The 13869-nt window shown below is 54.0% G+C and overlaps 1 protein-coding gene across 4 annotated transcripts in view; it reads right to left on the bottom strand.

Moving 5' to 3' along the window:
* HSPA4L (heat shock protein family A (Hsp70) member 4 like) overlaps positions 1 to 13869 on the bottom strand; it is a 65284-nt gene that overhangs the window by 33709 nt on the left and 17706 nt on the right. For all 4 annotated transcript variants that reach the window (XR_012158552.1, XM_073341091.1, XM_073341089.1 and 1 more), the window contains exon 4: positions 816 to 938. Coding sequence is in view for 3 of the 4 variants with exons in the window: in XM_073341091.1 (XP_073197192.1) it covers positions 816 to 938 (123 nt within the window). In the remaining variant the exon portion in view is untranslated. The remainder of the gene's footprint in view (positions 1 to 815; positions 939 to 13869) is intronic.

Here is a 13869-nt window from a genome sequence, read left to right as displayed (position 1 = left end):
AAACAAATCGAGGACATGTCTGACCCCAAAAGCATATGCCATCTGGATATAAGAAACAAAAATATGAAATAATTCCAAAGACTGAGGCTCCTTATTACAGGAAGCTACAGCTCAAGCTTAACTCCAGGGTGGTTGAAGAGTATCAGAATGAAGAACAGAAGGGAGGCAGGAAGAATGAAGCTAAGATAAAAATAAGAGGACCCCTCCCCCCAAAAAAGGCCCAACCAAAGTTGTTTTATTTTTTTAAAATTAGAAGCTCTTTGTGGTAGGTTCCGAGTCTTATTTGTATGGCACATATTACACTGGCATCCAAAATGTGCTATGAAAACTCTTTTTTTACATTGTGGTTCCACAAGCAAAAAGAACTGAGAGATTTTGTAGAAATACACAAATTAGGTATAGCTCTCATATTTAAGGAAAACTGAAGGTGGAGCCCTCAGAATAACAAAGTTTTGGCACTTCTGGTCTACACTTCTTGTACAGTAGGTCAAAAATGTAGCTATAGCATGTGTTAGGAAGCCTGCTGCTGTACTAGAGCTTGTCTGAGGAACACCACAAAGTCATCACGCAAATTTTGTCTCTTATCTCCACTGAGTATAAAACCTCTACACAAGATTTGCCTGTATTTTGGTGAATGGTATCAGATATTAAAAATATATTTTGTGCTTTTCAGCATATATTTATAGTTTTATTTTCTTCTGGGTGGTTTCTGGCAGCACCTCACATGGCTCTTTTCCAGTTAACACACCATTATAATGTACTGTTTATATACAATTACCCATAAGCAGAACTCTGGTAAATATATTACAACTTACAGAAATCACACAGTCTGCCACTGGTTTTTTTAGTGCGCTTTCTGAAGTCTCTTTAAGCTTGGCCAATAGCATTCCTGTAACCTGTTCAATTGCAAATGGTCTCTCTTCATCTAGGTATCGCACCTGAAACACAAGATTAAACAATTACAAAGCAGACATCAATATTTTCCCCAAAGAAATGTTTTGTTTTATGGGCTGTTTCATTCCAATACTTCTTTGATCTTTATGTCCTAAGTGCAACCACTTTGTAGGTGGGCAGTAGGTGTGCATCTAATTATTTTAGACAAGAGTTTTCTAAATCTTTTCTCAAAACTTTCCAACAGAATCAGAAAAACCCACGTATTATAAATAAGATGGAATCAAACATGTCATATGTCAAACCAGCAGACAAACCAATGTCCTCCCAGAGATGATAAAATCATGTTTGGATTTCTCTTTTAGAGTTTGTCTAGTTTAGATTTCAAGCCTTTCTGGGCAGTGACATATCTTTTTCTGAGTTTTCACCATACCATGAGCCCAGAAAGCACTCAAAACACCAGCAACTGATACTATAGCTACACATTGCTTATTCCACTCAAAGGATTTGAGTTGGCCTGGTACATGTGTGTGCAGAAATCCTCGAGGAACCTGTATTAATTACTGAGAATTTATGCGTGAGGAACTGAGGCTTAGGTAAAAGAATGTATACCAAGTGACCTTAACTGCTTGTATAATTCTCTTTCAAAATAAATGACCGTGCATTAAGCATATTCGTTTCCAAATTCTCACTGGTGTTGTCAAACACCTGCCCAACCTTGGGCCATTAGAAGATCCGCTTCAACAGAAGGCAGAGATGGTGGACAAGTGAACCTTTACTGACAACATGGACAGCCCCTGCTGCTTGAGATGGACAAGGCAGTCCAGTATAAGAGATAGAGAGGTGAGCATCAGGGATGACTGAAAATCTCTTCTACTTGGCAAGGTAGGTAGCCTTGGTGGCGGGTTTCCTACTGCCAAGAAGGACTTGTCTAACTGGGTCCAAGCAGGAGAGCTCCATAGGGTTCAGCCATGGAGCTTCCACACCATGAGGTGCAATGACTCAAGGTTCGGGTGCTGGAGACAGCCGTGATTCTGAGTTATTAAGTCCAAGAGGAACGGCAAGGTGACTGGGGCTTCCATGGACATTTCCAGAAGAGATGTGTACCAATGTTGGTGGGGCCAGGCTAGAGCTATCAATATCACTGAAGCTTCTTCACTCTGTATCTTGAGGAGAAAAGACAGTTACCTTTTCCATAACTGGTGTTTTTTGAGATGTGCTGCTCATGTCTATTCCACAATAGGCGCGCATGCACCGGTGCTGGAAGTTTGTCCCCTAGCAGTACCCGTAGGGGGGAGCGCCCCCCCGTGACCCCTGGAGCGGCGCCTGCCTGGCGCGGTATAAGGGGGGCTGTGCTCCCCCCATCCTCAGTTCCTTCTTGCTGGACAACTCCGACAGAGGGGAAGGAGGGTGGGCTGTGGAATAGACACGAGCAACGTATCTTGAAGAACAAGGTGGAAGGCTTTTAGGTAGATGTCATGGGCTATACATAAGTCCCACAGACTGAGAGCTTTGTGGCAGAAGGCAGAGGATCGGGCGCCACCTTTCCTGTTGATATAGAACATCGAGGCCGTGTTGTCTGTGAGAACCCTGACTATCTTGCCCTCCAGGTGTGAGCAGAAGCCCATACATGCCAGTCGCTTGAGATCAAGTTCCTTGACCTTTATATGAAGGGGTAGATCTTGTAGAGACCACAGACCTTGGGTCTTAAAGATCCCCACATGGGGCCCCCATCGCAGGTCCGACGCGTCGGACGCCAGCTCCAACGACGGGGCCTTGTCCCTGAACGGGACCCCTTGGAGCATGTTGTTTGGGGCAGACCACCACTGCAGGGAGGTGATCACCAAGTTCTGCATGGTGAACACTTTGTCCATTCTGTCTGTGGCCTGGGAGACCTGCGAGGCCAGCCAGAGCTGAAGGGGCCTCATTTGGAGTCTGGCATGACGGACCACATATGTGCACACAGACATATGACCCAGCAGTTGCAGGCAAGCCCTGGCTGTTGTCACCAGGAACCTTGTGACCAAGCTGATGAGCCCTTTCAGGGTCTCGAACCTGTCTGGTGGGAGAGAGGCCCTGGCTGACGTTGCGTCCAGTAGCACCTGGATAAACTCTATGTGTTGGATCGGGACTAAGGTGGACTTGGCGTTGTTTATCAACAGGCCCAGGGCAGTACATATGGACAGGAGGAGCGCCACATGATCCCTCACCTGCGACCAGGAGGTGCCTTTGACTAGCCAGTCGTCCAGATATGGCAATATTTGGACCCCCTGGCGTCTGAGGTAGGCCGCTACCACCGCCATACACTTTGTAAAGACCCTGGGGGTAGTGGACAGACCAAATGGTAGGACTGTGAATTGGTAGTGACTCTATCCCACCACGAAACGGAGAAAGCGTCTGTGCCCCTCAAATATGTGGATGTGGAAGTATGCATCCTGTAGATCGAGGGCAGAGTACCAGTCCCCGGGATCCAGGGAGGGGATGATGGAGGCCAGGGAAACCATGCAGAATTGGAGTTTCACTATGTTGTGGTTTAGGCCTCGCAGGTCCATGATGGGCCTGACCCCCCACCCCCTTGGGCCTTCGGGATAAGGAAATACCGGCAGTAATACCCCTTGCCCTGGAACTCCTCAGGCACCACCTCTATAGATCCTAGGTCCAGGAGCCACCCCACCTCCTGCTTGAGCAGAGCCTTGTGACAGGGGCCCCCCAGGAGGGACAGGGGTGGAGGACAGTTGGGTGGGGAGGAGGTAAACTGAAGGGCGTAACCTCGGGAGATGGTGTTGAGGACCCATCGGTCCGAGGTGAGCTGCAACCATTCCGGGAGGAAAGAACACAACCGATTGGAGAAAGAGAGCTTTATTGGGGGTAGATTCCTGCTGAGACTGGCGGGGTACCCCCGAGCGTCCCGTCAAAAATGCCTTTTGCCCACTTGCTTGACCCTAGAAGACCCAAGCTGGGGGGCAGGCCGGGATTGCTATTGTGGACGCTTTCTATAGTCCTGCTACTTTTTGTGAGTAGCCTCATACTTCGGGAGGGCGGCCTGGGCGGGAGCCTGCTGCGGCTTGAAATTGGGTTTTGCTGGAGTAGAGACATAGAGGCCCAAGGTCTGGAGGGTCGTGCGGGAATCTTTCATGCCATGCAGCCTTGTGTCTGTTTCCTCAGCAAACAGAGCTTTCCCATCAAAAGGCAGAGCAGAAGCCATGATGCCCGTCTCATGGACGCCGCTGAGGCCATGGACCATGCAGCCGTGACTGCTGCATCTGAAGAGGCCTGCAGGGATGCCCCTACGGCCACCACCCCTTCCTCCACGAGCACCTTAAACTCCTTATCGCGTTCCCGGAGGGAGTCCTCAAACTTGGGGAGGGATTCCCAAAGATTAAACTTGTAGCAACCCAGGAGAGCCTGATGGTTTGCTACTGGTAGCTGAAAGCTTGACGACGAATAAACTCTTCTCCCGAAAGTATCCAGCCTCCAAGAGTCTTTGTTCTTGGGGGTCCGGGCTGGTTTCCCCTGCCGCTCCCTGTGGTTGACCGACTCGACCACCAAAGAGTTGGGTGCTGGGTGAGTATACAGATACTCGTGTCCCTTCATGGGTAAAAAGTACTTGTGCTCCACCTTTTTAGAGATGGGAGCCAATGAGGCTGGTGTTTGCCACAGGGCATTTGAAATTCTTGCCACCCCTTCATGGAGCAGCAAAGCCACCCTGCCCGGTGCCGAAGGGGACAGCACATTGAACAGGGATTCTGAGGGCTCTTCCATCTCCTCAGCCTGGAGATGGAGGCTCACTACCACCCTTTTTAGGAGGTCTTGGTGGGCGAGGTAGTCCTCCTGCGGGACAGAAGGGGGACGGAGCCACAATCAGCTCCTCTGGACGGGTGAGGCCGGTGCGGTGCTTTGGGTGTCGCCTGGCACCGGAGGATCCACCACCTGGTCGGACTCCAGGCACACTACCAAGGACACAGGTCCCACCGACCTTCTTTCTGGCGGTCTAAAGATGGATACCAAAACAGTGCTTCCGAGGCCCTGGCCACCGAGAGAGCCCGTACGGGGGGCTGCACCGGAGGCCAAGGTACCCACTAGTACCATTGGGCCAGCCATAACGCTTGGTGCCATTACGCCTGCTGAGGCACCGGTGGGGCTGGCTGTTCAGGCTGGCTAGCTTGGCCTGCAGATGGGCGGCTGTGAGGGGAGGCCAGGCTGGCGTATGACCTGCTGCTGCCTCTGGTCCTGGAGTATCGGCGGTGCTGGGATCTATATTGGCCACAGGACCGTGATCTCGACATGGAGGAGCGGTACCAACGGTAGTAGCTGCTCCGCGAACAGCCTTGACGGGTGGACCTGTGTCAGTGAGACGCTGGCAATCGATGGCCGGAGCTACTGTGCTTTGGAACAGGAGTTCGAGCGGGAACGGCGTCGACGATCATAACGCGACCGACTGCGGTATCTCCTGCGAGTCGAGGACCGTTGGCGACGTTCGCCATGGTCCTGTCGATATTCCCGGACCGCACCCATCCGGACAGTCTGGCTGGCATCGAGGGCGATCCACATGGACTGAGCCCTGAACAGTCGCTGGGTTGTGAGCAGCGTCGGGAACGTTCCCTCGACCGAGACTGGTACTGAGCCAATGGCGACTGCGGTGATCCCAGCGGCAGATTGCCTCTGGAGCGTGGGGCCGACATCAGCGGAGCTCCGGGCACCAGCATGGACACGACGTCCCTGGCTGCCTAGAGGGCTTTGGGTGTAGATGGCATCTGGACAGGCCTGCTCCAAAGGGGTCGGGCTACTCCGCTCAACATGAGTCGGAGGCCCGGGGCCCAATGGGGATCGAGGACTACTCAACATGGGCCTAGCCTCTGTCCCAGACTTCCCTCGGTGCCGTTGCGAAGAGGGAGTCTTTCTGGTCCTCTTTGCGTGCCCCGTAGATGGGGAGCAGTGCCGACTGGATGATGGTACTGGAAGGTCTCCGCGTACCGACGCTGTGGTGCCGGGTACCGGTTTGGAGCCGTGTGCCGGGTCAGGGCCAGCGCCGACTCTATCAGGATGGCCCTGAGCCTAATGTCCCTTTCTTTTTTAGTCCGGGGCTTGAAAGACTTGCAGATCTTGCATCTTTCGCTGATAATGGGTTTCTCCCAAGCAGTGCAGACAATCCTTGGCATAAAGAGCCTACAAGAGCCACACGATTAAAGACTGGGGCGCGAGGCATGCCACGGCCCGGGCTCAATGACTAACTAAAACTAACTGCATTAGCTGACTACAGGTACTACTGAACAAACGAAGAGTTCTGGGGACGAGCTGCAGCAAAGCTGGAGCTGAGCAGTTCTGATGCACCTTCACTGGTGGCAAGAAGGAACTGAGGGTGGGGGGAGCACAGCCCCCCTTATACCGCACCAGGCAGGAGGACTGTGAACTGGCAGTATTTATTGCTCTCCACAAACCTGAGGTACCTTCTGTGGGACGGTGTAATCACTATATTAAAGTATGCGTCCTTCAAGTCGAGGGCTGCATACCAGTCCCCTGGATCCAAGAAAGGGATGACAGAGGCCAAAGAGACCATGCAGACCTTGAGTTTCTTCATGAACTTGTTGAGCTCTCGCAGGTCTAGGATGGACCTGAGCTCACCTTTGGCTTTTGGTATTAGAAAATACCAGGAATATAAGCCCTTGCCCTTCAGCTCCTGAGGAACCTCTTCCACTGCTCCCAGCGATAGGAACAAGTGCACCTCCTGTAGAGGAGCTGCTTGTGAGAAGGGTCCCTAAAGAGGGACGGAGAAAGGGGGTGGAAGGGCAGAGAATTGGAGGGAGTAGCCCCTCTCTACCATTCGGAGCACCCAGATGTCGGATGTGACACAGGCCCACACATGGTAGAAAGGGGACAGTCAGGACAAGAAGGTAAGGCGGGTTGCATCCAGTCCAAGGACTGGTGCGCCGTCCTCGTTTGCACCTTCAAAAGGTCTGCTTCTGGCCAGATGAAGGTTTGGGTGGGCCAGAGCCCTGGCCTGAGGACGGGTGCGGCCTCTTCCTGCCGCTCCTGTTTCTCCTCCGTGAACGGCCCTGCTGGTTCAGCGGTTGGTAGAACCGCAGAGGAGGTTGCAGCCTAAAATGCCTGCGTGGTGGCGGTGTGGAGGCCCAGCAATTTGAGGGTGGCTCTCGAGTCTTTCAGGCTATGTAGCCTTTTATCTGCCTTTTTGGAAAAGAGTCAAACCCCCAAAGGTTAGATCCTGAATGGTCTGCTGGACCTCATATGATAGACCTAGAGCCAGGAGCCCCTTCTCATGGCAACCCTGGTAGCCATCACCCAAGTAGCCACATCAGCCCCGTCCACAGCAGCCTGCAGCAAAGCTCAGGAAATGAGCTTGTCCTCCTCAACCACAGCTGAGAACTCGCCATGGGAGTCCTGTGGCAGGAGCTCTGCGAACTTTTCCATTGCCCCGCATGTAATTGTAGCAGTAACTGCTGACAATGGCCTACTTATTAGAAATATGGAGCTGCAAACTGCCAATGGACTAGACCTTACTCCCAAAAAAGGTTGAGTCTTTTCACCTCCCTGTTCTTTGGGGAGGCTCGTGCTGGTTGGCAGTGTCCACGACCAGGGAATCTGGTGGAATGTGTATAAAGGTGCTCATAGCCTCCAGACGGCACAAAGTAGCATCTTTCATTGCGCTTAGGTGTCGGGGCAATGAGGCTGGGGTCTGCCACAAAGTCTTTGTTGTAACAGTCTTTATTGGAGGCAGAGCGATAAATTCAGGTCCACAGGGGGCAAGAATATCCACCATGGGATCCGTGTCCTTCACTACTTCCTCTGCCTGAATGCCCAGGCCCTGGGCAACCCACCAACCCGCCACAGCAACTGCTGCAGAACCCTGTTGTCCTCCAGAGATGGGGCAACAGAAGTGCCTGCCAATGCCTCGTCCGGGGAGGAAGAGGAAGAGACCCTCATAAGGGGAGACTGTTCCCTTCCCTTCCTTCCATACCCATGGGGTCCTGTGATGCCTGGGGGCTTCCGAGCTGGTGCCAAAATGAACAGTGCTGTGCCCCATGGTGCCAGGACGGCATAAACCAGTGACGGAGCAGTTGGTGCTGATGGTACTGGTGAAGGTGCCGAAGCTGACTGTGTTGATGTGAGCTACGGTGGTGCCGTGGTGGCCAGCTAAGGTACCTTGGACAGCGCCGGAGTTGGAGCTTCCAGAGAGGCAGAAGGCAGTACAAAGGTAACTGATGCTACCGACTCTGCTGCTGAATGTGATCTCTGGCTTCGTCCCTGGCTTTGGTGGAAGGTCCATGGCATCCAGAAGGGCCACTGCAGAGGCCATAGTGCTGCGTAGGCATGCCGATCCCTTCGCGACCTCGACCTCTTGCTCCTACTCCTATCAGAGGTCTCCGAAAATGAAGACCATGGAGGAGCTGTGCTGCAAGGCACCAACCGTCAGGAGCTAGGGGACCGATTAGGCTCCCGCTCCTGAGCTGTTGGCGCCGCAGGGGTGGCTGTAGAGATGGTGAGCACCACAGCAGCACGGTTGTCTTCCCCCTTGACTGGACTCCGGGGCAGGCTGATGTCAGCGGTTCATCCCTCCTGGGAGGGGAAAACCGTGCCAGGAGGCGCAACAAGTCCTGTGCCACCTTAAATGCCTCTGGGATCAACAGGAACTGCAGCTGCTTATTCCGAGGGCCTGGCGAGCACGGCGGGTCCGGACTGAACTGCACCGGGGCAGGAGTCGATGCGACCCTCGTGGGCAAAGTGGCTGAAGTCCTGTGGGCCAACCGGGGTCCCACAATGGCCAGCTCCTTCGTTTTGGCCGGTGATTGTGACCCGTGCCTGCCCACCAGCTGCATGCAGGAGGAGCCGTGATGGTGCCCAGAGTCTCGTGAGGAGTCCTTCCTCCTCCAGACCCTGGGACGATGGTGTCAGGGTGCTCCGCACCAAGGAGGACGTGCTAGGCACGGGGTGCCCCGATCCAGGGTCTGACTGGGGCCGGAGTGTGGCCTCCATCAGCAGAACTTTGAGACACTAATCCCTGTCTTTCAAAGTTCTAGGGGGAAACCCGCAACACATCCTGCACTGGTCTTTCTGGTGACTCTCTCCGAGACACCGCAAGCATAAAGTGTGCGGGTTGCTTTTGGGAATGCGTTTACCGCAGACCTCACAAGTATTAAACCCGGGGGACCGCAGCATGCCACGGTGCTGGGGAACCAATGGGGGGGACCCCCAAGGAAGAAACCTTAACACTAATACTAACTATACTAAGAGATAAACAACTTTGTACAATGGACACTGCTAACGGCACTTGCCAAGGCAAGAGATATGGGACTTTTCAGCTAACGGTCACAGGTGGTAAGAAGGAACTGAAGGGATGGGGGGTCAGCAAGGCTCTATATTGAGTGCAACTCCAGGGGGTGCCCATGTCAACCCGACAGATGCTGCTAAGGGAAAAATCTTATGGCTGCTGTGCAAGCGCGTGCACGAACACACACACACACCTGATTGAAATCGACATTAACAAGCACTCGAAGCAAAACTCTTCCTTTCCTTCCCTCCCGCAGGTTGGATAGATATGCATATAACCAGAGCCTTCTTTATAGAATTTAAGAAAATTAAAATAGAAAGCTCAGTGAAGTAATTTCATTTGAGAAGTGAAGTACAGCCAAGCAGAAAAGACAGTTACCCTTTTCCGTAACTGGTGTTCTTTGAGATGTGTTGCTCATGTCTATTTCACAGTAGGTGTGCATGCTCACCACGTGCACCAGTGCCAGAAGTTTTCCCCCTAGCAGTACCCACAGGGGGAGCACCGCTGCACCCCCTGGAGTGACGCCTCCATGGTGCGGTATAAGGGGAGTTGCGCACTCCCCCAAACCTCGGTTCCTTCTTGCTGGACAACTCCGACAGAGGGGAAGGAGGGTGGGATGTGGAATGGACATGAACACCACATCTCGAAGAACACCAGTTACGGAAAAAGGTAACTGTCTTTTTCTCTTCGAGTGATTGCTCACGTGTATTCCACAGTAGGCGATTCCAAGCTATATCTGTTGGAGGTGGGTAGGAAGGAGTTCACAGATTCCTGGGATGGAGTACAGCTCTACCGAACCCGTCGTCATCCCTGGTTTGGGAGACGATTGCATAGTGTGAGGTGGACGTGTGAACAGAGGACCAGGCAGCAGCCCTACAGATGTCTTGAATTGGGACGTGGGCCACGAAGGCAGCTGACGAGGCCTGTGCCCATGTCGAGTGCGCCTTTACCATTGGCGGCAGGGGAACTCCTACCAGATTGTAACAGGTGCGGATGCATGAGGTGATCCAGCGAGAGAGGCGCTGAGTGGAGAACAACTGCCCCTTCATGCGCTCAGCCGAAGCAACAAACAGTTGCGAAGTCTTCCTGAATGGCTTAGTCCGTTCCAGGTAGAAAGCCAGTGTCCTAGGCACATCGAGCACATGAAGGAGGCGTTCCTCATTGGACTTGTGAGGCTTGGGGCAGAGGACAGGCAGGAAGATGTCCTGGCCCATGTGAAAGGCGGAGACCACCTAAGGGAGGAACGTGGGGTATAGGCAGAGCTGGACCTTATCCTTGTGAAAAAATGTGTATGGGGGTCCAGAGGTCAGATCCCTGAGCTCCGATACCCGCCTGGCCGACATGATGACAACCAGGAAGGCCACCTTCCATGAAAGACGAGACCAGGAGCACATGGCCACAGGTTCGAAGGGGGGTCCTGTGAGACAGGACACCACGAAGTTCAGATTCCACTCTGGGACAGAGGGCCTAGCATATGGGAAAAGAGAGTCCAATCCCTTGAGGAACCGTCCGGTCAAAGTATGGGAGAACACTTTACGACCCTGCACCGGCAGATGGAAGGCCGATATGGCCGCCAGGTGCACCCTGGCCGAGAAGGGGGCCAGGCCCTGGTTCCTAAGGTGGAGGAGGTAATCCAGGATAAGATGAATCGGGGCAGCCATTGGGGAAACACCCTGCTCGACAGCCCACCTGGACAAACTGGACCACTTTACCAAGTAGGCTCAGCGTGTGGATGGCCGCTGACTTTCCAGGAGGACGTGTTGGACCCCTTCCAAACATGCCCGCTCCTTCCTGCCTAGCCATTGAGCAGCCATGCAGTGAGGTGGAGAGCCTCTAAGTTGGGGTGAAGAAGACGGCCTTGGTTCTGGGAAAGCAAGTCTGGGCAGAGAGGCAATGGCCACGGCAGGGCGACCACTAGGCTCATGAGAGTCCCGTACCAATGCTGCCAGGACCAAGCCGGGGCAATTAAAATGGCCCATGCCTTGTCTAACTTCACATTCTCTAGGTCCTTGCTGATGAGGGGGAACGGAGGGAAGGCATAGAGAAGCTGGCTTGACCACGGCAGGAGGAAGGCATCCGAGATAGCACCCCGTCCCAAACCCCGCCTGGAGCAATCCCAGAGCCTGAGGGCTTCTTGGCAGAGAACTGAAGACCAGGTCCCACCTTGCCTGTTGATGTAAAACATTGAGGCCGTGTTGTTCGTGAGGACCCGGATTATCTTGCCCTGTAAGCGTGAGCGGAAAGGCCACACACGCCAGGCCTACCGCCCTGAACTCCCTGACATTTGTGTGGAGGGACAACTCTGTGGTCGACCACAGCCCTTGAGTCTGAACTGTCCTCAGATGGGCCCCCCAACCCAGGTCAGACGCGTCAGACATTAGCTCCAGTGACAGGGCCGAGTCCCTGAAGGGGAACCCTTGGAGCACGTTGCTCGGGGAGGACCACCACCGTAGGGAGGCGATCACCGGGTCGGGCATGGTGAGGACTTTGTCCATACTGTCTCGGGCCTGGGAGAACTGTGAGGCCAACCAAAGTTGGAGGGGCCTCATCTGGAGTCTGGCGTGGCACGTCCTGGAGCTGTAGGCACACCCTGGAGGTGTCACAGGGAATTTCAAGACCGAGGCGATTAGCCCTTTCAGGGTCTTGAACCTGCCTGGTGGGAGGGAGGCCGTGGCCGTCGAGGCGTCCAGGAGCGCCCTGCTGAATTCTATGCGCTGGACTGGAACTAATGTTGACTTGGCCTTGTTTACCAACAGACCCAGGTTGGCACAAGTGGACAAAAGGAGCGTCATGTGGTCCAGGCACCTGTGACCGGGAGCTGCCCTTGACCAGCCAGTCGTCCAGGTAGGGGAAGATCTAGACCCTGCCGGCACCTGAGGTAGACTGCTACCACCGACATACACTTCGTGAACACCCTGGGGGCAATGGATAGGCCAAATGGGAGGACCGTGAACTGATAGTGGTTTTGCCCCACTAAGAACTGGAGGAAACGCCTGTGCCCCTAGAATATATGAATATGGAAATACGCGTCCTACAGGTCCAGGGCTGTGTACCAATCCCTGGGGTCCAGGGAGACCATGCAGAACTTGAGCTTGACCATGAACTGGTTCAGGTCCCGCAGATCCAGGATAGGCCTGAGACCCCCCTTTCGCCTTGAGGATAAGGAAATAACAGGAGTAAAACCCCTTGCCCTTGAACTCCCCCAGGCACCATTTCCACAGCTCCTAGACTGAGGAGCTGGCCCACCTCCTGCTCTAACAGGTCCACATGTAATGGGTCCCCCAGACCAGTGAAGGGGGTGGTTGGGTGGGGCAAGACAAACTGCAGCATGTAGCCCCAAGAGATGGTGTTGAGGACCCATTGGTCTGAGGTTAGTTGCGACCATTCCGAGGAAATCACACAAGCGATTGCAGAAGGGAAGCTTTATTGAAGGGGGAGTCCCCTCAGCAGTTGCCTGGGTACCCCCCATTGCCCCATCAAAAACGCCTTTTTCCCCACCTGCTTGCCCTTAGAGGGCCCAAGTTGCAGGGCAGGACGTGACCACCGTTGAGAGCACCCCTTCTGGTCCTTAGACCTCTTATAGGCGAGGTCATATCTAAGCTGAGAAGCCTGGGCAGAGGCCTGCTGCGGTTTGAATTTGGCTTTAGCCAGTGGTACATAAAGGCCCAGGGTCTGCAAGGTAGCGCGGGAATCCTTCATGCCATGCAGCCTGGCATCCGTTTGTTCTGCGAACAGGGCCTTGCCATCAAACGGGATGCATAATTGACTGGGACTCTGTGGATAGCCCGGACAGCAGGAGCCATGTCGTCTTCCGCATGGATACCGCCGAGGCCATGGATTGAGCAGCCGTGTCCGCCGCATCCGACGCCACCTGTAAGGCGGCTTTGGCAGCAGCCACACCCTCCTCCAGCAGTGCCTTGATCTCTTTCTTGTCTCACTCCAGGAGGGAGCCCTCAAATTTTGGCAGTGATCCCCACAAGTTAAATTCGTAACTGCTCAGGAGAGGTTGGTGGTTAGCCACCTGCAGCTGGAAGCTTGAAGATGGACTCTTTCGGTAGGAAGCTGTATTCAGACTCCTTGAATCTTTATTTTTGGGCGTGGGAGCTGGTTGGCCCTGTCTCTCTCTCTGATTCACAGATTCGACCACCAGGGAGTTAGGTGCCGGGTGGGTATAAAAAGGTATTCATGCCCTTTGGTGAGTACAAAATATTTGCGCTCTGTCTTCTTTGAAATGGGGGCCAGGGAAGCCGGCGTTTGCCACAAGGTGTTCAAAATGTTTGCCACCCAGCCCGGCACCAGGGAGGATAGGACATTAAAAAGAGTCCGAGGGCCCCTCCATCTCCTCTGCTTGGAGGTTAAGGCTCGATGCTACCCTTTTCAGGAACTCCTGGTGTGCCCTGAAATCCTCCTGCGGGGTGGAGGGGCCGCAACTGTGTCATCCAGAGCGGGGAAGGAGGTGACCGTCACAGAGCTCTGAGTCTCTGCCGGCACCAGAGAGTCCACCCCTTAGTCGGACTCCGGGTGCGGCGCCGAGGACGCATGTCTCACAGATTTAGCTCCCGGGGGCCTAGAGAGCGAGGCTGATAGTGCCTCTGAAGCTCTGGTTACCAAGCGAGCCCCCACCTGGGGTTGCGTCGGAGGCCACGGTGCCCACTGGTACCACTGTCCTTGCCACGGGGCCCTGTGCCACTGCC

The sequence above is a fragment of the Lepidochelys kempii genome, chromosome 4 (assembly GCF_965140265.1).
Source record: "Lepidochelys kempii isolate rLepKem1 chromosome 4, rLepKem1.hap2, whole genome shotgun sequence".
Taxonomy (NCBI): Eukaryota; Metazoa; Chordata; order Testudines; family Cheloniidae; genus Lepidochelys; species Lepidochelys kempii.
This window is presented reverse-complemented; position numbering and strand designations above follow the sequence as displayed.